This window comes from Penicillium psychrofluorescens, assembly GCF_964197705.1.
Source record: "Penicillium psychrofluorescens genome assembly, chromosome: 1".
In the NCBI taxonomy this organism is placed as follows: Eukaryota; Fungi; Ascomycota; class Eurotiomycetes; order Eurotiales; family Aspergillaceae; genus Penicillium; species Penicillium psychrofluorescens.
In genome coordinates this window covers 3,850,843-3,873,071 of record NC_133439.1, presented here as the reverse complement: position 1 = coordinate 3,873,071, position 22,229 = coordinate 3,850,843, and the positions used below count along the sequence as shown (strand labels likewise).

At 47.4% G+C, this 22,229-nt stretch overlaps 6 protein-coding genes across 6 annotated transcripts; 2 read left to right on the top strand and 4 right to left on the bottom strand.

The window, feature by feature from the left end:
- Positions 1 to 2,332: 2,332 nt before the first annotated feature.
- Positions 2,333 to 2,676, top strand: PFLUO_LOCUS1433 (uncharacterized protein; the record flags this gene model as incomplete). The annotated part of the gene is made up of 2 exons (XM_073778472.1): positions 2,333 to 2,429; positions 2,534 to 2,676. The coding sequence occupies 2 exons, from the start codon at positions 2,333 to 2,335 to the stop codon at positions 2,674 to 2,676; spliced, it is 240 nt and encodes a 79-aa protein (XP_073635523.1).
- A 3,020-nt stretch (positions 2,677 to 5,696) lies between these two features.
- Positions 5,697 to 8,659, top strand: PFLUO_LOCUS1432 (uncharacterized protein; the record flags this gene model as incomplete). Its single annotated transcript, XM_073778471.1, has 10 exons — positions 5,697 to 5,985; positions 6,040 to 6,129; positions 6,181 to 6,196; positions 6,247 to 6,418; positions 6,467 to 6,534; positions 6,587 to 6,707; positions 6,761 to 7,265; positions 7,318 to 7,420; positions 7,703 to 7,760; positions 7,892 to 8,659. The coding sequence occupies 10 exons, from the start codon at positions 5,697 to 5,699 to the stop codon at positions 8,657 to 8,659; spliced, it is 2,190 nt and encodes a 729-aa protein (XP_073635522.1).
- A 773-nt stretch (positions 8,660 to 9,432) lies between these two features.
- Positions 9,433 to 10,857, bottom strand: PFLUO_LOCUS1431 (uncharacterized protein; the record flags this gene model as incomplete). Its single annotated transcript, XM_073778470.1, has 1 exon — positions 9,433 to 10,857. One exon carries the CDS (start codon positions 10,855 to 10,857, stop codon positions 9,433 to 9,435), a length of 1,425 nt encoding a protein of 474 aa, XP_073635521.1.
- A 4,059-nt stretch (positions 10,858 to 14,916) lies between these two features.
- Positions 14,917 to 15,549, bottom strand: PFLUO_LOCUS1430 (uncharacterized protein; the record flags this gene model as incomplete). Its single annotated transcript, XM_073778469.1, has 1 exon — positions 14,917 to 15,549. One exon carries the CDS (start codon positions 15,547 to 15,549, stop codon positions 14,917 to 14,919), a length of 633 nt encoding a protein of 210 aa, XP_073635520.1.
- Positions 15,550 to 17,676: 2,127 nt separating this feature from the next.
- PFLUO_LOCUS1429 (uncharacterized protein) lies at positions 17,677 to 18,566 on the bottom strand (the record flags this gene model as incomplete). The annotated part of the gene is made up of 2 exons (XM_073778468.1): positions 17,677 to 17,835; positions 17,892 to 18,566. 2 exons carry the CDS (start codon positions 18,564 to 18,566, stop codon positions 17,677 to 17,679), a joined length of 834 nt encoding a protein of 277 aa, XP_073635519.1.
- A 546-nt stretch (positions 18,567 to 19,112) lies between these two features.
- Positions 19,113 to 21,205, bottom strand: PFLUO_LOCUS1428 (uncharacterized protein; the record flags this gene model as incomplete). The annotated part of the gene is made up of 7 exons (XM_073778466.1): positions 19,113 to 19,478; positions 19,530 to 19,905; positions 19,964 to 20,019; positions 20,083 to 20,556; positions 20,616 to 20,888; positions 20,948 to 21,000; positions 21,064 to 21,205. The coding sequence occupies 7 exons, from the start codon at positions 21,203 to 21,205 to the stop codon at positions 19,113 to 19,115; spliced, it is 1,740 nt and encodes a 579-aa protein (XP_073635518.1).
- Between the last annotated feature and the right edge of the window lie 1,024 nt (positions 21,206 to 22,229).

The following is a 22,229-nucleotide window of genomic DNA, read 5'->3' as shown; positions in this document are numbered from 1 at the left end:
CAATGAAACCTTGTCCAGGGGTTTGGATTGGCCAGTAAAGTCACTAGTACCAACAAGGCTGGCAGTTGGACGCCAAGTCTGGCTGCGCCACGTTGTATCGGACCCTTTTCGCTTCCTTTTGAGACATTCTCCACCCGCCGGTTCCCCATTGACCGGTTTCCCCTGGCAGCTACAAGCCATTTTAAATGCTGGGTGCGACAAGCAATCCAGTAAGCGAATTATTCTCCAGAGGACCCCTTGGGACGGATGCATCTTGACCCTGCAGAACAGTCGCGAGCTAAGGCGACTCGCTTGAACGCTTGACTGCTATTTCCAGGTGGATGATCGGCAATTAGGTCTCTTCTTGGCCCCCCGCGTGTTGGCAGCGTGCAAGACAAGGCTCCAACTTTTCTCTCGAACTGCTGCCACCAACAACCGTGAGACTCATACCACACACCCTTGACACTTTTTGCTGGATGGCCGTCGGAGCCTGATCGGACCACGAAATGTCGTCGAAGGCATACAAGTCGACGCGAGGGTGGATCTGCCGACTGATTCTGCGAGTGCTGGCACTCCTGGGCTGCGTCGCCGCCATCATCTTCTCAGTACTGGGGGGGCTCACTGATAGTCAAACCATTGCTCTCGTCTTTGTCAGTTGCCTGATTCCAACACTTTGGGCTCAGATCGTAACTAACGCATGCTCCGTGGCTTACAGGTTGCCATTATTTCCGTCTGGAACCTGGTTGACTGCATCCTGCTCTGTGTGAGATGCATCCCAAAGCTCAGCGTCAATATTGTCCTCGATCTCGTGGCCGCCCTCATGCTGATGGCCTGGGCGTGTTTTTTCTTTTGGCTAGGATGCGCCTGGACCGTTGAGTTTGAATTCCTGATGCTTTCCGAGCTGGTTCTGGGTGGCATCTGTACATTCACTGCGTAAGTGGTCGAAACCCTCCCCCACGGTCGGCATGGAACTCGTTGCTGATCCCGCCTCCACGGGTTTAGCATTCTACACATCTTCCTCTTTGCCCTATCGACCAAGGCCCACCGTGAAAACCGCCGAGAGAAGAAGCACAAAATCTGGATGGACCCGTACTCTCTCGCCGGGCCAACGGAGTATGGGACGACCGAGTATGGGACGACCGAGTATTCGACGACGGAGACGCTGATTCCATCGGAGTACCGGGCAATAAATAGAAGCCCGCGACAATTGGATGAGGTATAATTTACCATTCTTTTATCTGGAACACGGAGTTGGGCCTCTCTAGGGGAGTTATATAGGAAAATACATACCATTCCTTCATTTTCAGCGATGAGAGCTCCTCTCTGGCCGACCGGGTAAATCATGCCTGAATGATGCCTGGATCCAACCTCAGGCATGATTCAGGCATCAAAAAGGCATCACCAAGGCATCAACGGATGCAACCCTAGTTCCGCTCTTTCTTCCCTTCTTTCTTCCCTTCTTTCTTCCTCTCCTTCAGCCATTCCAGTCCATTATTCATCTCCTGCTTTTCACAATCACTGTCTCTCTGGACAACTTCACTCACCCTGCAGTTCATCCCTTGATCTAGTCGCCACCTAACCAGTGGAGCCGACTAACCCCGCAAACCTGCCCTCCCCCGGATTCCCACTGTGGGACCGGGCTAAGGACTCCGCTCCCCCACCCTGAAGACCATCATCTCTGCTCCTTCTCTTGTCTCCTGTATAAACCAATAAGCCACCGTATTTGTACAGAAGGAAGTTGAAAAGGAAGGAATCTATAGATCTCTATCATCTCTGCACGTAGTCCCCCGATTCGCTTGATCGGATTATGCTTGATTTCGCCGCGTTTCGGGAACAGGGGTCTCGACCTATCACACACCGGATGATCGTGTCGCGTACGCAATAGTGACCTGGTCAGACACGTAGCCCCTTTTTGACACGGACTCCTTGGTCTGAGCGACAGCCATTACGCCAGAGCGAGCCAATCAAAAGAGCAAGTCAGCAGGGGAGAATGTGGGGGTTGGCTGGGCTCCCTGGTTGCCAATACTCACGCTCGCCTGATCGAGTATTCCGTGCCCTTGTTTCCACAGGAAATACGACTATGGTCAGTGAGAGAGGGGCGGAAGTGATAGCTGGGCAAATAGGAGGTCACTAGAGGGGATTCGTGCATAGGACCAGACTTGGGAACGATCTATTGCCACTCACGCTGACTCCCCCGGACCATGACGAGCCACAAACCCCGCATTCAGCAGGTCAGATGACTGCCAGTATAAAGCCCTTGGTTCCTTTCTTTCTCCTTCTTTCCCATCCGCATCATCCTCATCATCACCATTTCACCCATTTCCACCACCATCTCCACTCTACCATCATCAATATGTCTGCGCCGGCCGGTGTTATCTTCCAGCAGCTTGCTGCCCTGCCTGCTCGCTCGAGGCAGGGTCTGAACAACCTGCGACAGAGACTCTTCCAGGGTACGTGTGCCTAACTCCCACCATCATCATCATCATCACCACCATCATCATTATCATCCCCATCCCACCTTCTCTCCACCACTAGTTGCTAATATCCTCCACAGACTCCAAGCCAAAGAAGGAGGGTCAGTTCCTGCGCACTTCTCTGAGAGCTCACCAACCCGTCTGGCTGGCTGCCACCGGTGGTGTCTACACCAGCATGTCCGCTGTCTATCTCACACTGCGGTACCTCAAACGCGCCCGATAGACACTGGTCTATCCTGAATGGCTCTCGATCTCTCTCCCGGGCGCGAGAATCTCGCTGCCCTTCGCTTCATATACATAACCCCTTCTTGGCATGATGCGTTCTATCATTCTATCACCTTCACCTCCCTCTATCGAGACCATTCAACACCGAAATGCCCGTCGATCGCCATGGATTAGATGGCGGGTGATCGGTGCGACCCTGTCAGCGACAGGTTTTTGTTTCCTTTGTTCGGTCACAGATTTCTTATTGTCGCCATAGATTGGCCAGACACAGACTGGAGTTTCCGGGGGGTGTGCTTTACATTCATTTAACTTCATACCGCGGGTTGTCACTACTGTCTGACAACGCACAATTCAATCGGAATGACATTACATGAACATGATCCATCGTAGTCGTGCGTAATCTGTTACGTGGTCGGGGTCATGATGACCAAGTAGACTCTGCGGTGCGTCAAAGACTCGTTCGCCGCTCCGGTTGGATCGGAATGAGATCTGTTCGTGCTGTTTGGAGGCATCTACCTGTAGACGCGGAGATAATATGCTCCTGGACATTCATGCAAGGCACCAAGGAAAAAGACCCTATCAAGACTTGCAATTCCAGCCAACCCATCCAGACAGCGTACACCACTGATTGTATGTATTTGACTTGTCGATGATCTCATGGATCCCGTCCGGATCCGGTGGAGCCGCCTTGGCATCCCCCGCCATGTGTGATCGGTGGATCCGTGTCCACACCTTTATTTACTCCCTTATCATCCTTGATTAGGACAATAGTGTCAAGACAAGATCCCACTATGGTCACACTTATTCTTGAAGCCTCTCGTGTTTAGCCTTATATATCAAGGGTCCAAGGAAGATTGAAATTATAACATACGGAAGCTTTTGTACTCAGAGCACTCAGTATAGTCAAAATTTGGTCGTCAGTCTAAGGGTCTAAGTGCGAGGGCTCCTCTAGGTTTCGTATCTCTTGGCTCTTTGGTTTCTATATTATATATACGACAGTCTTCGGTCTGTGGCTTGATTAAAAGTGGTAATAATATGGTAGTTTCCATTTATGGGCCAATGAATCCAACAGTTTCGAGGGATCAGCGTACAGAAATCAGCAATTGGTAGTTTCTTGTGCCCTGCGACTGGGAAATACTAATGACAGAGTGCCAAATAGTCCTCTCCCAGGAAAGAGCCCGGCAGAGTCTCAGCGAAAATCAAGTCGTATCTATATTCATCGGAAACATGCATAAATCCAGCCTATGATCATGATACTTCGAAGGTCTATGCCTTGGTATCAAAAGGCAAACCTCCTCATGATAGCCATATGTAATGAGATGGCAAGATGAAAAGCACCGTTAAATGTTAGCACTCGAATCCACTTTCCATATCCATCTTTAGCATGGTCCTAGTGGAGCTGCTAATACGTCATTGTGCACTATGCTCGGCAATTCCAGACTACAGCATTTACAATCTGATAATTCAATCTTACAGAACTCTTATGGCTGCGTTTTTTGATTACTTCTATTTGTTATTATTGTTTCTAAGTATCACATTTTAATACTACATTGCCCCCTCCCGCTCGCGCGGGGAAGTGCTTTCGGCATCGTACCAGTAATTGTTCAAGCTGCTATATTAAGCTGCAAATCACAACAACCGCCCGACCCACCCCTCACCTTCTTCGCGAATCCTGTCTGCCCGCGGAAATAATGAACCCTGTTAGTCTTCTGTGACTAGCGGATCGCTCTAATTCGTCTCTCTGTTACTCCGCAACGCGGGACAGAAGAACAAGGAATTAAATTCCCCGGATTATTTTCCTTTCATCACTGCCGATCTCGTCCAAGCACCGGGTGCTAGACTGACCAAATGGATAAATCATTTTGCCCATCTGGGAAGAGGGTTACATTTTAACCGAGGGACTATTTTTGACAATTCTCCTCACGCGGAGAAGGACGTTGAAAATAGACGGGAGACGTGATGGTCCTCAACCATCACGCAGGTTCCATCACGCAGGGTTCCACCACTCGGCAACCCGGTCGTTTTTCTTCTGGCCAGCTATTGCTTGCTTCTTGCTTTTTGTGTGGTTCATGTGGGCCCCTCCTGGCTTCTAAAGCTTGACTCCGATGTTCTAGGGGCTGTCATTCGCGTCCTATTTATGGTAATATGCACACCGTGTGTCCTTGGTGCTCTCGTGACGGCTTCGATCGTCGTGATTTGCATCGTGCTTCCCGCTCGCCTGTGTATAATAATATATCGCTCGGAACTTTTCCGTATGACACCCCCGATGGGCACGGAACGCATCTGTATTCTGGGCGCAGGAAGGAGATCGAGGACCTTGCTTTTTCGCGCAAGTCTTATTTGACCGTGACACCCATTCCCCTCACCCTATAACTGTCCACGTCGTCATTGGAGGGCTAAGAGAGAACTACGCACAGCCCTCTTCAAGATCGGCCAGCATTATTCGTTTTGCTTCTTCCTCTTGTTGTTGTTCGTCGTTTGGGGGCCCTTCTAGCGAAGTACATATGTGACTACTACTTGCATAAATGAGGTCCACTCCAAAAAGGCAACACAGTTTCTGCTTGCCGCCGCAACAGGAGATTAATCTATGGCAAGCATGTACATGAGTTTCCCTGGTAAATTTCGAGCGGGGAATTCTCTCAAAATAGCATTTCCTCTTTCCCCAATCCATCACCTCTCGGTTACGGATTTTCCGTCTCCCCTCATTCCGGAAGTCCGGCAGGTGCTCATACGAGTCGGTGTGTTTGCTGTATGGCAGAGATTGCTTCGCACTACATCATCATGGCTTGGCCTATGAGGGGAAGGCCCATTTCTGCCGGGATGTTCTCCAAGAAGGGGATGCAGCGTGAGGGGAAACAATAGTGCAAAAGGTAAATGCGGTGGTCCAGATACTTTGATGATTCTTGGGAGTGAAATCTGTGTCCATATAAAAGCTGCTCCCACACCGACGCGCCAGCCAAATCTGAATTGGCTCACATCTTGTTCATTTGGCCAAGTTCTCCATCCTTTTCTGCCAAAATGAAGCTTCAAGCTCTTCCTCATATCTTTGCTTTGCTTCCTGTCTTCCTTCCTCTTGTCAATGGAGCTCCGGCCCGTAGGGATAGCAATCCCGGTCTAAGAGGCTCTGAGGCTTTGGCTGGGTACTCCCCGTCCGAAGTGGTCCCGGACAAAGCTCAGCCTAGTATCCAATACAAACTAGTACCAGAACAAAAGCAGGATGCCGACATTGGATCCTATCTGGACTTCGAGAATGCCAAAAACCCCCAACCGATTCGTGGCTCATATGGTGGTGATGATCCAGGCCCCAGTAGGTATTTGGGGACATTGATTCGTCAATGACAAGGCTAACATCTCCTTTTAGGGAACTATTACTACGACCGCATTAACAGTGACAAGCTCGCTCCTCCGGGAACGGACGAAGGTCAAACAATCAATGCCCAATGGCCTCTTGGTGAGTTTATGCCGCAACTAGAAAGAGCTTTATATCTAACAGTCGCTACAGGGCTTAGCCATAACCGGTAAATAGGCAACCACCCAGCCTCTGGCCTCTACTGATAGCTTTGTTTAGATTGGGACTGAAAGGCGCCGGCTGGGCCCGTCAGGAAAACACGGGAGTAATGCCAGATGCAGTGGCAATGGCTGGTGTTGATATGCGACTCGAGCCTGCTGGGTACCGCGAGCTCCACTGGCACGTCGCCTCGGAGTGGTCTCTCATCTTGAATGGTTCCTGTCGCATCCAGGTATGTAGTTCTCAACAGACTATATGAGATATAGATTGACATATCTAGGCCATCAACGAGAATGGCGAGACTTTTGTCGACGACTTGACGGCAGGTGACGTGTGGTTCTTCCCACCGTGAGCTTTCCTTGACTCATTCAACTTTCGTTGCTAACTTTGAGCTTACTAGTGGCATTCCCCACTCTATTCAAGCTCTGGATGATGGTGTCGAGTTCCTGCTTGTCTTCGATGATGGCAACTTTAATGAAGACAATACCTTCCTTGCCACAGAAGTCTTCATGCATCAACCGGTAGGATTCTCAACAAACACTATATGCTATGTGCATTCTAATCCTTTCTGCAGAAGGAGGTCCTCGCCAAAGACCTCGGCGTTCCCATCACGGCATTCGACAACCTCCCCGATGATGAATTATACATCTTCAAAGGCACCCCTGCTCCAAAGGACATTGAGGAGCAGAACGTGACTACTGCCGCTGGTTTGGTTCCGCGTACCCAGAGCTACTCCTATCACTTCTCGGAGCAGCCAGCCCACGAGGTTGCTGGGGGCTCTGTCAAGATCGTCGATCCGCTTACCTTCCCCCTTGCTAGTAACTTCTCTGCTGCCATCGTGACAGTCCACCCGGGCGGCATGCGTGAGATTCACTGGCATCCGAGTAGTGATGAGTGGACTTTCTTCATCCAGGGCCAGGGCCGGGCTACCCTCTTCACTGCACCGGACCAAGCAACCACTTTTGACTACCGAGCCGGTGACATTGGTTATTTCCCGCAGTCGAATAGCCACTACATTGAGAACACGGGCGATGAAGATTTGATGTTCGTGGAAGTGCTCCAAGCTTCTCAGTTTACAGGTATGTCACTCTATTGGACCTTTCCGGTTTCTCACTCCCTAACCATGTAAAGATATGGCTCTTGGCCAATGGATTGCTTCGACGCCAAAGCAGATCGTTGCTGACACGCTGAACTTGAGTGAAGAGACTCTCAGCAAGCTCAAGACGGAGAAACAGTATGTTGTTGCGGGAACCACTGATACTTAAGTGGAAGGACTCGTGTTTTCCAATAAGTTCGCGATGTCACTCGTTAATCAGTCGTGCACCGTAATTCTCTATTCAAATAAACAACGTTAATGATTTTTAAAAACTACTTCATCTCCTTTTGCTACCCAAATCTGGTTAGAAAAGGACGACTTCAGTGACTCAAATCTTGTTAAACATATAGACCGGATAATGCCTGGCAAGTCTTGGCTTGCTCTTTCCGTTTTAGTGCTCACTGATTGCTCCCTGAGTAGAACTGAGCACGGCCCTAAGCGCCCTGATCGGCTCACGGAGCATGATATAATCACGATGGTCTGCTCACTGAGTACTCACTGACTGCTCACCTGAGCGGCCTGATCTACTCACTGATCGCCCTGATTCGTTTAGTGAGCCCGCCCTAAGCATAGGGATCAGCGCCCTAAGGAAGCATACCCCTAATAAAGTGCAACCCTACCTCCACCGCCAAGAGCAAGAGAAGAGAATATAGCTTGGAAAAGCGTATAATACCAAACCCATTGGATCCAAAGTGGAATGGAAATATTGAAGAATATCTTATCGATGAGGCTTCGGTTGCTGAGTGGGTTAATCTTGAGAGCTCTCGCGGCAGTGGATATTCCACTGCGGAGCTTCATGAACTGAAAGATCAACCGTACAACTTGGCAATTGGTACTCTGCTTGGCTGCGTTTCGGTGGTTGTCGCATCACAAAAGGCTGTGTATATCTCGCACCACTGGGAAAGGGGCGCATTCAGCCAGGCCGAGTGGGAAATTGGATCCCAAGAAATATTCCAGCAACTGGCTCTGGATGAACTGAATAATGGAGGAGGAGATGATATGCCAAGCCTCAAACAATATGCAGGCGACAACGGACCGTTTGCCTCTCATTATGAGCCTGTGGTCTACGTCCTCAAGCGGCGATCTTCAGGCCGACCCGAATATGACGCGGCGTATGATGCCAAGACGCAGCAGATTGTGAATGAAGTGCAAAAAATCACTGGGCTGACGACAAGATTTGTCAACTACGAGAACACTAAAGAGGATACCGAGGACGAGGAGAGTACGAACGGGGTAGGCCTCTTCCAATATGACCCTAACGGAGACGATATGTGCATGATGCAATTTGCCATGTTGAAGTTCTGGATGGAGACACAAGAGGTGTTCACAAAGCTGTGGGGTGCATTGGAGGGACAAGAGATTGGAGATTCAAACTAGAAACAGGATTGCCGAAGGGAGCATCCAGGAGCTCCAAAACCGCCTATCAGTAGCGGTCGTGGAGAGCTATGAGGAAGATGAAAGATGATTTGACGCGTGTATGATAGGTACATGAAGTGCATTCACATCTTGAATTAGCAGTCATGGCCCCGAGGTCCATCGATCCTTTACTTTAAAGATCACTATCGAACCATCTGCCAATTTCTCTTTGTTGGTCTTTAGTAACCATTAGTGTTTTTTACACCTACTGCATCCGAGATAAACGGGCGAAAATTTAGTGAGCGTGGTCCGAAATAATCTAGGTAGTTGACCTGGATTTCCTGTCAGAAACCAAAATCGCGGGAAAAACACTGTTGACGTCTCCTACACTGCCAGTGTGTGCCACAAACTCAAAGTAGCAGAACCTTCGTCGGCTCTTCCGGCCCCTAGGCAACGTCAATGCATAGCCGGCCTCAGCCCCTCAGCAAACATCTGCAGCATTACCAAGGAATCCTCCCCCGCCTCCTCCTTCAATCACAGGCACTTGGAATCCAACCTTGCGACCCCGCTACACTTCCTATCAGGTACCAAAAAGATGATGCAGAATGGATGATTTTGGGGCACATATTAGCTATATGCGATTTAGGGAAAGGGAAGTAACATGATATGGAATTTGGGGGGTAATAAATCCGTACTGATCTTGTAGTAGTGTAGCCCCCTACGGGCCCCTCTGCAGCTCGCTCGTCGATGCCTTCTCCCCAATCTCATCCAGCATCTAAATACTATAAACCACCTTATTTGCTCTCCCACGGTGCCCCATACTCTCTTTTCACAGATATTAGCCACGAGCGGGCAGCGGGAGACCCCTGCACCACGGCGTATGGCTTTGGCCGAAACTCGAGCCCCTTTCGGATATCAGCTGCACTAAACTCCTTCGTATGGACATAATAAACCTGACTGCGTGAGTTTTCCTCAAGTTCCTTAGAATGATGTTCCCAGACGGGATGCAGGTTGATCGTTTTCTTATTGCTTGCTTTCAAGGTTGAGAGATGGAGGCGTGCGAGATTAGGTAGTTTCTGACTAATGTGCGCGAAGATAGATTCCCAAGACCCCTCGGGCGTAAGGGATATTTGGTTAAGGGTGAGATCGGTGATTTGGGGGTGATTGGACAGAAATTGGAGCAAAGACTCTTCGCTAGTAGTGATGCCTCGTAGGCTGCATTGTCGAAGCAGCGGTAATCGAATTTCATTCGCGACAATAGTGAACATCAACTGATAGCTAATGCGTGATTTGAGTAGGGTGCTGTAGAAGTGAATATCGAGTGTTTTGAGATTTGGCGTGAATTTCAGAAACCTGGCTAGTCCGTCGAATTTCTCATCATCGAGGCAGTGGTCCCCGCCAAGTGAACAGACGTAGGCAATTGTAGCGGTTCTCTCATAGCATGCTACATCATGACATGCCACGGGGACGCGGGGTGGTCGTTCTGTCGCTCCGGTGACAACCTTAGTCGAGATACTAAGGGCAAGCTGCTCAATGTATTTGCCTGCATTCTTTAAATTGGCCGAATCGAGCATTTCAAGATTAGTGGTAATGTCGTATATCGGTACACTGCACCTTGGGGTTCTTTGATAGACCGCTAGCCGCTTTGGTCTAATGCCACTCTGGGCAATGACCTCCATAGTTAAGCAGTAGACTCGCGACGCCCGCATCCATACCGGATACCAGTTGGTCCGCCCGGTATCGGTAGTCTCGATAGTGGTAGGACCCTGAACGAGGACAGCATCGAGTTCAATACCATCGAGCTTCCGGATATGCCTTAAAAAAAAGGAGAGATTATCAGCTGCCTCATCGTATGATAATTCATCCTGGCGTTGTTGTTGGGCTTGAAGCCAGGCCAAGTCGTCCCGCGCTTGCAAGAAAACTTCTGTACTGGGACTCGAGAGCGATGGGCCAGCATCGGGAATTGGATGATCCCATGCATTAACAATTTTCAGTTGTCGAGTCTGATCATAGACGGTGGCCATGATCTTCAGGTTCTTAACGACGGCGCCTAGCTCAGGGTGTACGACCAACTCTCGAAATGACCGAAGAGCGGGCTTAGTCAATTCTATTGCTCGATCGCGAATGAAACTCTTGAAGCGAGGACCAGTACATTCAGCGCAGAGTTGGCGGCTACTCAGTCGCAGGGCTTTTAGGGTGTCGAGATCGAGGAATTGCATGATTATCTCCACGCACTCGGGGGGTAGAATGCTCAGTGTGAATGGTGCACTTGAAATCATTCTTGTCACTGGTGTTGTAAACAGGAGTTTAATAGTAAGGAGAAGATGCCAAATGATAGAAAGGATCTGGGTTGTGTTTTTCAGGGAAGTTTCATGGAGCAAGATGTCAGCCGTGCAATACGCCGGATCCACAGGATTCTGCTGTTCCCCACCTACAGCCCCTGGTCGACCTGATTAAATAATCAGGCTGCCAAGAACTCTCTCATAAATAGTATTTACATAGCTTCATAATAAGACATTTCTTGGATGGAATCATTGGATGCATTCGGTACTAGTGTATACTAGAATTCTCGCTTCCGATACCATACAACATTCTGGCCCCTACTGTATTATACTGTACACTCCATTTTACCTAGTTATTTTTTTTTAATTTGTGTCATACTCGTGTGAGGGCAGCTGTGGGGTACATAGTTGGAAGTACTCAGAAATTCGCTAAAAGTACCCTGCCCATTTGGACCCACTTCCCCGGTAGTCATTACCCAAAGAATTCAGTCCCATTAACCCGCAAAGAAAGAGGGCCAACTGCTAAGACAAATCTTAGAACGTCCCACCACTGATATTATTTAGCCCCTCTTCTCGCCACAGGTCAGTGCTTAAACAGCATACATACTACGGTTTCGAATTTTTTTCTTCGGTCAATAGGCTGAGAAGGAAGGTATTCCCGAACGGTGAAAGGTGGAAAGAAGCCCGAGCTGGGTTTGTATCGCACGATGAAGGACATTCTTCGGGAAGCTCAGATGGATGTAAACGTGGCAAGCGTTACAACATGATGGCCTTGGTGGGGGCAATCTCCTCATGAACCTCGCTCACAGCCTATATATTCTAAAAAAAAATTGCTGCAGTGGTCAAATTGCCTGTTGCAATTTGCTTGACAAGGCGGGAAATTGATCAACCCAATCATTCTTGTGGATCTGATGCCACCTCCATGACTTCGGGTGCTACCAAAACTGCCAGCCAGACTTCTTCTGGCTCCCGCTCATCGACTACTAATGGCGCTATTGCCCATCCATGAGACTATTGGTGCTGCTTCTCTTGTTATGGACGTGGTGGGCGTTATTATTGCCCTGTAGATGGGTCCCGAAATGAGATCATCGGAACACTCTCAAAGGCCATTTTGAGCGCTAGTGTCATCATTAGGTGCATATTTACAATAATCTCACGAGTTACCCTCGCCTTTCAAAGAAGCAATGCGGTAGCTTCGCAAAAGTTGGAACTCGGCGGCGTTCTGCTTCTCATCTAGACGAGCACTCTCCCCGCTATAATTCTTCTTTTTGAGGCTCAGCCTTCACTTCGATTAGGATATCTAGTCATTCTCACCGTTGCGTCCGTCGGAAGCATAATAGATCTTTTTATTTGCGATCTAGACATATTAGTGATTCAGATTCGTTTCCCCTACCACTATGTCTCACTTGGTCTACTATCTTTAGCGCTAGCCATCTAGGCCTTAACTAAAACGGGACCGAAGCTTCTAACATTAGCGATTAAGTTTATCTATATAGCCATTAGGAATTCCCTTAGAGCTATCTTCTTTCTAATAGCACCTTTAGAGCGAACAAATGCTATGTTTGGCTTACGGCCTAGTATTTATATGATGCACCTAGTCTTAATGTATAGTCTTATTAGCTACTTAAAGGCTCTCACGTAGATCGCTCTATAGTAAATTAGATAAGCGGATTTTACGGAATAAGTCTAGTTACCTCATATTATTTCTACATATGATAGTACCTCCCTTAAAGTATCTTATGATTTATATAAAACCGAAATCTTTAATATCGAAATCGCTATATTAATAAGTCCTTAACGATGCCTTAACACATTTAAGACAATATCTCTTTAAGGTCGAAATAGCAAATTGTATGCTATTAGATACCTTATGTACTGATAAATCTTTTAGTTTGTTAGTAAAGGATTATAATTTAGGGGCCTTATTTTCTAGTAGTTAGGGACTAAACGATCTTAACGATCTCTTATCGTTAATAAATGTCTAACTAATGTAGAAAAAAACATATCTAGATAAATGAAATCAGCCTTTCTTTTTATTAAGATATAGTACTACTTTCTTTTAGTTAGGATAAATATAGTAGCCTACATTATAGTCGACTTCTCTACCTTAGTCATACTAGCCTAACGACTCGAAGATTACATTATATTTGACTTTAACTCTATTAAGGCTTAATCCCAACTACTTCTTGCATCGCCTATGCCTATCGCAAATCGCATATTTATTAGTACTAAACGAACATAATCTCTATACCGCTAAACTAGCCCTAAAATTGTTACTAGTCCTCCTAAGAGCCTTTGTCTTCTACGCTTACGTCTAGCAATTTATCCTACTAAGATAGAATTAGGATCTATTATGCGCTAGGTCTATCCGTTATAGTCCTTACGGTCAGCTATACTAAATTTTTAGATCCTTAATAGCGCCTACTTTCTAGGTGCCTTTAGCCTTACTCACCTAGCTTTAGCTTATTACGATATATTACTTAGGCTTAATAGTGCTATTAAGATTAGTTAGTTATGAATTCCCCTATTAGCTCTTAAGTTAACGACTAGTAGCGCGCCTAGACGATTATATCGATTATATACTAAGTTAGTCTAAAAACATATACCTTACTACCCTACTATCGATCACGATACGGCTTATATAGAAATACGACAAAGGTAAAGGAATTATTAGTATCGACGACCTAGAGCGCTAGCTAATCGGTTCTATCGCTATTAGCTTTTTATCCGCTATAGGGGTAACAAAATCGATTAAATCCCTAAAAATAGTAAGTTCCCCTAAAAAGTTCCTTAAATATGCTAATTAGTCATACTAATAGCCATAAGTAACCTCTAGTCATAGCTAAGCGCCACTTAGCTAGCGATCTCGTTATTCTTACTAGAGCCGCCCTACTTTCTAACTAGGTCAACTACATCTATAAGGGTAGGACCCCATTTGATTTAGCGGATAGTAAGTAAATACTAGAACTCTTAGGGGCTCTTTGTAGAATCAATATTAGAGTATTATTTTTTTTACTACGCTATACTTCTCTATATACTTCCTAGAGTTCTTTTCTTGCCGTTTTACTATTATTGTTTATAGAATTTCTTATTACTATTCCCAAATTCGTATTCTTCTACTAAGCCTAAATGATATAGGTTTAATTATGTCTAATATAATTCTACTCGTATAGGATCAAAATGCGCTATTGAATATTGTAATATAGCATAGGATTACCTACTAATCTCTAGAGAAACATAGAACACTAAAATATAAGATATGTTATCTACGTTAGCTATCGTTATTAGTCTCCGTCCTACCCTAGGCGGGTAACGACTCACTAAGATAGCTAAGTAGCTAAGCTTACTCGTATGCTTTAACGTTAGGGAACAAGCCAAATTGTATCAATTGATAGAGTGTCCTATGCACAAGAAGGATTCGTTAAAGAGAAAAGGAATAAACAAGGGGGAAAGCATAATAAGGGGAAAACATGGCAGAACGGAAAGGCGGTCAACGCACAAAGCTTCACGAAGCTTTAGCTGAGTATAACCATAATAGGACTTCGTACGAAGGTCCTATAACATTAGCCCCCTCTAAAGGTGAGAATGAGTAGTAATGACATCGTTAACGATATAAGCCGACGACATAAGCATTAGAGGGTATAAAAGGCCTAAGCCTCCAATTCTCAACTCTCCTTCTTCAACTACCCAACTTCTTTGAGTAGTCCCCTTCCTTGTCGGAAGGCCTTTTTTTTTTTTTATCAAATCAACAATCAATTCCATTTCTGCAATGGAGCTTGTGGATTGAGTCATGGCAAGAACCTGAGCGAGAGAGCACTAGACGGGAATGGAGGAAGAAGTGGAGATGATGATGCTATTCCTAAGTGGTCTCCCAGAAGGGAAGGTCTGTCTACAGGCAGCGGTGGGCGCTGACACCTCAGGCACCCACCTCATCACATATCCCTTATGAACACAAATCTTATTGCTTGGAATATTAGCTGCACGTTGGCAGTTTTACTATATCTGTAGAGCCTGCTGTGGCTGGGGCGACATGAAGAGAATCTTCCTCATCCATTCAAAGCGCGGAATGTCTGCTTTCACAATTCGCCGTGAGTTTGAAGTTGTGCTATATATCGCGTCCTGACAGAGTTTTGTCGCAATGGTCGTCGGCGCTCTTTCAATTGCAGTGTCCCACAGTGTGATGGTACGGTTCGTGCTCAGCATGTATTTGTGTTCAGCGTTTGGTGGCCACATCTTATCAAGATGAGACGGCGACTTGATAGGCATCCTGCCGTCCACTTGAAGTTCTTGCGCGATTTCCCATCTCGCGTATAACCAAGCGTAGACAGCAATGTAGCGTCCATCACGCAAGAGCCGCAAATCGGAGACTTTGGCGTAATCTTGACCTCGTTGCGCGAGGTCAACGCTGACAATATCTCCACGTTGAACTATCCACGCGCCTAGTGGTGCTGAATTTACACCTGGAAGGCATTTCCATGGCATTGCCCCCTTCACTGGGATTGGTCGGAAGTCTTTAACGCCTTCTGTAGACACGCGGTAAAGAACTTGGGCCGGAGGTGCAAAGTGAGACTGTTGTGATTTTGCATCAAAATTACTGCAGCGGCCTTTCCCATTGGGCTCGTGTGTCATTGTGCTTTCTCGTCGGCGCCAGGAAGATATCAATTCGTGGTCTGACTGTTCGCGGGGCGGGCCTGGAGGTGAGGTCGTTGCATCACTGGATCTACTTCCGGCTTCCCTTACTATGTACTGTAAATGCTCTGCCTGGTAGGCACATGAAAGCAACTAGGGCTCGATCTTACATGTTGTGTTCAAAATTGCTTCAATACTCATGCAAGTTCGTAGAGACATTTGTGAAAGAGGCACGATGGTTGCAGAATGGCATACACGAGCGCCAGAAAATTAATGTCTTGGGCAAAGCTAGCAGTGCTTTCAAATGATTTCCGTGGATTATATGTTGCAGGAAGTTGAACGATCTTTGAGGCTGGCGTTGTATGTTCGACTCAGCGCGATTTCTTCCGTGGAAGATGGACCAGCCGGGCTAATCAGCCAACCGCGTGATTTGGATGGACGTTCAAGATTGCAGATTTACGATAGATACTGTTTCTCTTTACCTGATTCTACGGATTTCCCGTGCTGGAACGTGACAGACTTGCGCATTCGAAGCGGAGCCTCCTTGATCACCTGCCGTTTATGCCTCCGTAATCGGGCTTCTGCGTTCCGAGTTCTTGCCATGACTGGCGTGTTAGGGCTGGCCGAGAACACTCCCTGTCAGAGAATCTCCACGCCATGTCGAGGTCCAAGAGATAGCGGCATCGGATTGCTTACTAGATTTATTGCTAGATGTTAATAATGAGTAAATTTCTCGCTCAAGCTTCAAAGAGGATTGGAAAACGCTTTGTTGTTGATAGTAGTGATCCTGTACTTAGGAATGCATTAAGCGCTTGTGATTTTAGTAAGCCAGGAGGGGTTGTTGTAATTCAGAGGATTGCTTATTTAACCTGGACTGAAAACTTGAACGTTTCTATAGACATTTGGACGTCGTAACTGGTTCAGACGTTGGAGTGTTGGAACTGGTTTTGACGTTGGAATGGACTCTGGCGTGGGAATAGATTGCGATGTTGGTTCAAAGGCGGGGATGGATTTCGATGTCGGTTCATAGGTCAGAATCCATCCCCACCTTTCAACCAGGATCAGAATCTATTCCAACGTCAAACCCAGCTCCAACACTCCAAAGTCCAAATCAGTTCCAATGCCCAGAATCTATTCCCCCACCAATGTTAAAACTAGTTCCAACATTATTTGTCCCTACCGACGAACTGACTGGAAGTGCGCAAAGTAACTTCAACCCCTAGCATCCTGTTTTAGGTAGCTAATCGTTAGTTAGCTAGTTCGCCAGTCGACATAGCTGACAAACAATGTCTGTTTACGTTCATCCTACTGTTGTCCTAGTCTAAGATGAAAAGGATGGCAAAAACTAGGTTGTGGATCCCCCTGGCCTAATTTATCGCAGTCACTATTATCATAGTCGCAGTTGACTTGGTCGCGGCCTGCCTTCGATGTTTGTTGTTTAATCTAATGGCTGTCTTTTTGCTGTGCAAATACCACCATCTGTCCCGTAAACAATCGTTTGATTCATTGTCGTTGGTTCGTTGTCGTCGTAGGCGATCTTTTTGATCGATAGGAATTACCCACGCAGTTCTTCTGCTAGGTGACATGTCACGATGGGGACAATATGCACCTTTCGATGTTCCCAGAATCCGAAAGAGAGGAATACCTTTGCCGCAGACTGCAAAACACGCTCGTCGACGCCTATGTTGGCTTCGCAGACTCTATGACCGATATTAAGTATGGTATCCATAACTTCGGAATTATTAGAATCTAATAATCAGGATCTTCGCGAGTGAGTATGATATAGCCATTGTCGAAGGACTATTTGGTATTAGCGCACTATGATTCCGAGGCCGCGCTATACGCACGATTTGTGGTGCTATCCGCCTAGATACGTGCGACGGAGATAGAGAACTAAATGAGCCCGTATTAAAACCCTTCGGGTTTAAAGTAGTACTGATATTTTCTTATAAGAGAGAAGGCTTCTCCCTATTCGCGAATAGCGTCGTTGTACCGAAATTGGTAATGTAAAAGCCTAGTAGACGTAATGACCGAGCGCATATAGAAAATTATGATCATGAAAAGCTACGCACAAGGTCAAACCTGCTATTCAATACATCATTGCTGCGAGAGGGAAGTAAAAGTCGTTCACACTTTGTATGGCGGTGGCAAATCTTCAGAATCATCAGAGACAGCGCCATCACTATCGAGGTTGTCGTCCGATTCCGCGTAATAGGAAGGAGGACTATCTCTTGGGGATCGAGTCTTGGAATCCAATTCAGGGAAAACAGGTACAGGGCCAAGAACCTGTAGCAAGGATCAGTATTATCCTTATTCTCAAATTTCCATAAAACGCAACTCACCTGTGACACTCCGCTGTCCTTGCTTATAGCCACAACCTCCCGATTCCCAATCCGACCCACAAGGTTGCCTTTCTTCCAAACCCCATACTTCAGAATCATCCCCTTAAAGTTCGTCCCAGAGATAACACAATCGGTCACATCGCAGTCATGTAAAGTAGCCTTGCGAAGCTTACTATTCGAGACATCTGTCCCAACCAGTGTACTCCGTCGGAGATCACTCGTTTCCCGCACAGCAGACTTCTTCAGCGAGGTGCGCCACACATAGCTCTGATCCTGGATCACGCTATCCGTGGCCTCGTTGCGATTAAAGCTATTCAGATCGCACAGTTGCGAGTTGCGCGCAGTAGAGCGGTGCGAGCGCACGTTGCTGAGGACGCAGCCTTTGAATGTGCACCGCTTGACCCAGGTATTGGTGACGGTGCAGTCATGCAGATCACTGCGGATAATGGCGTTGCCATCTGCAGACTGAAGGGCAATGTCATCCCTCATGGAGGCATCTTGCATTACCACTCCCTTTAGGGTCGAGCGGTGGATGGAGCTGGACGATGCTGACAGGCCTTGGAAGCTGCTCTCCTTCACCTTGGACCTGGTGATTGTCGGTGTCGACTCCCACTGCGCTGGTGTAATAGTAGTATTGACTACCTCGCTCCATCGGGCGTTGGGAACCGTCGACATAGTGGGCTTTGTGGTGGCGGGTGATGAACTTGAATTTCTGCGCTGCTCTGGGGATCCGCAGACTATGGTCCCGAGGTCGGCCCCACCGATAAGAGCGGCATCAAAAAGCTGCTGCCTAAGGCGCAGCTGAGATTTAGTGGCTTCAATTCTTACCGGATTGACGTTCTAGTCAACTCAAGAAGTTAGAATAAATGACGCAAGGTTAAGCCAGCCATATTCGCACAGCCGGGCCGCCGTAATACTGGGAATAGTCACGCCTAGTCAAAGGTCGAAACTGAAACAAGTTTATTGCAGACATTGGATATATTAATATGCGTCTTTACTCAAAGTCCTGAAAACCGAAGACTGCCCCACTGCCAGTGCGGCGAGAGCGAGAGGATAAGAGGGAATAAAAGAATATGAAAACAACTAGCATGGAAATTGGATAAAGCCCTATCGCCAGAGATAAAATTCCCCACCTCGTCCTTAAACGGAATGAAAGTGGTATTATATGCACCACATTGCAGACACCTTGCCCAAAGGCCCAAATTTGATTTGTTTTAAAAATCAAGCACTGGAAAGGGGAGGAGTGTTCTTATCCTCGTGTTGGACCTCCTCGTGTTGGATCGGCTTCTCAATAGCCTCATCAGATGCCATCTTTGGTTCCGACGGAAGTCCGTCTTCCTCCCCAAGAAGTGCCAACAGGCCAATCTCTCCTTCAATGCGACGTTTGCGCTCACTATCAGCCGCTGCTAGACCGGTCGTGCCAAACAGCTCGTCCATCTCTTCAAGAGTGCGGCCTTTGGTCTCAGGCACGAAGAACCAAACATAGAAGGCTCCGAGCAAAGTGATGCAGCCGAAGAAGATGAAAGCGCCGAATTGGGTGGTGGAAATGAACGGGGACGTGGCCATACCAACAGCAAAATTGTTAAGCTGTTTCGCAGAGTCAGCATTATAGAACAGGTTTCGAATGAGACCACTCACCCAATTACTGCTACCACCGAGAGCAACACCCTTGGCGCGCATCGACAGTGGGAAGACCTCCGAAACGACAATCCAAGCCACCGGGCCCCACGAGTACCCAAAATTGATACAGTATATCCAAACAAAGACCACGCCTGCCCAGGCGGCGGACTTGTGGCTTGCAAACTCATGCTGGTAAGTACCAATAATTGCAGCGACGATAAAATGGCAGGATGCCATGCCGACGGCACCGGCAATCAGAATGCTCTTCCGACCAAATTTGTCGACCCAGAGGACGGCGGGGATGGTGAAGACGAATTCCATGATACCCACGACACCTGTGGCCAGAAGATCAATGGTGTTACCAGTCAGGCCGATGCCCTTGAAGATGAAAGGGCTGTGCGTTGGATATCGTCAGCTGTATTGAAAAATTATCCAAATCAATTTCAACTCACGCGTAATAGTTAATGGCGTTGATTCCGTTCCACTGCTGGAAAACCATGATCAAGCACTAAGAAAAACCAGCAAGTCAGCCAGGCTATTCCAAAGGTCGAGCATATGAACGAGTACTCACAGCAACAGTAGATCGCTTGAACAGGGAAGGATTCGTGACAAGTGACTTATAATCGTTGACCAGAATCATGAATCGACTCTTAGCAGAACCGTCCTGGTAGTGGGGATACTTCGCTGCCGCAGTTTCCTTCTCAAATATGTGCATAGCCTGGACCTCCAAATACTCAATACGCACCAGCATATCATCTGTTGGTCTGCCACGCAGCCAGGCCAGGACTTTCAGGCATTCCTCCTCGCGACCCGTATTCATCAAGTGACGAGGAGACTGGGGCATAAACACGGCCATGCCAATGCCCAAAGCAATAGCGGGAATGAGTTGGATACAGACAGGAATCAACCACGCGGCTCGTGACTGAGTGACGCCCGTACCGCCAATGAAATTACATCCGTACCCAATCCAGAAACTGATCATGATGCCGAAGGTAATTGCCAGCTGCTGGACTGCGACCAAGGAGCCACGGATTTCGGGAGGGGCCTTATGAATATTAGGAAATCTGGGTGGATTCGCCTCCGAACTAGGGCTCGAAAACATACCAGCTCAGCGTTATACAAGGGCACAATCATGCTCAAGCTACCCACACCCAGGCCAGTGACAAACCGACCCCCGAGAATGAAGCTGACTGCATGGGTATTTGCCTGGACAATGACACCGATGCAGAAAACGATGACTGCGAGGATAGTAGTTGAACGACGGCCAATCGCATCAGCCAGCCACCCATTCAGCAAGGTGCCAACCCATGCACCGAGCTCCAGGATTGCGGTCGTGATAGCTTGCTTCGTACCGGTTTCGGCGGCATAGCCTTTGATCTATGTTGGATTAGCAACCACCTTTATTGTAAGGAGAGTTCAGAGGGTATTTTCCTGACCTCCGCTTGAAAGGAGTGCATCGTGAGAATTGAGGAGAACATTCCCTGATTGTCTATCCCACAATGAGCTTTATGATCCAATTTGAAAGGAGAGAAATCAAAACAGCAGGACATACATCCGTAAACCAGACCACCCAGAGAGGCAAATAATGCGATCGCAAAAGTCCGTCCATTGCTAACAAGACCTTTGAAACCCGGCTCGCCAGCAAACTGCCGACGCTTCGCGGATAGTTCAGTCCCCGCAACGTTAGGAGCCATGGTGAGCGGCTGTACCCGAGATCAGATGTACTAAGCTGAGAGCCTAGTGAAAATCTTCTTAGGGCAACTACGATGAAAAATTCTGGGGAATGGGGTTTTATGTGAGAAAATATCCTACGCGTTACTCCTCAAAATCCCCGGGATGATCGGCTTCTCCACGGCTGCTTTGAATGAATATGATTAGCCGGTCCATTCAAATGGCACCGTTCGTTGCATTCTGCCGACAATAAATACGCGGTAGCAGGCTGCATATTTGGCTAAATTGATCTGCTCTCTAAATAGCCGGTAGCGTTTGGTCCTCGACGCCATCTCTTGGGGGGGGGGGGGGGGGGGGGGAGTAGGACACGGACCCTCGTGGCTTGGGGGGGAAGCTTACATGCCGGCACCCGGCGGCGGCCCATGGGGTCTCTGCTGCTTACGAAGCTCTGTCATGTAACGTTAACTTTACTAGCGTTAGTTAATTAGTAGAGAGGAAGTACGCAGAGAGAGAAGCAGAGAGAGAAGCAGAGAGAGAAGCAGACAGGAAGGAAGCAATGAATTGAGAACCCCCATCGAAACAATCTCCATCGTCCGATGGCGTACGGCTATGGATCGCATAATTCATGGATTATGGTGTGGCCTTGGAGACTGGTGGACGTTGTTACCACAGAGCACCAACGGCGAGGTAACGATCTCTGAGCGAGCCAAAGGCGACAACTGTAATGACGTGGATCAAAACTTCGGAGGAGAGAATTTCCTTTTACAAGGGGGATTCTATCAAGACCTAGAGAAATGTGATCTTCTTCACCTACTTTCTTTAGATGAGCTCGAGCAAATTGTAATCACTTTCGATTGGTATAGAAACAGTTCTCTGAGGTTGGATGATTGAACAAGGCCTCGTGGGACTGTAAAAAAAATGGGACGAAAGCTAGATATGCTGGAAAATGGAAAAAAGGTCTTACATATTTGTGAGGAATTTGGTTTTGTAATACTGATCAATTGTTTGGCCATATGGTTGACAAGATCGATGACTACTTAATAGTAT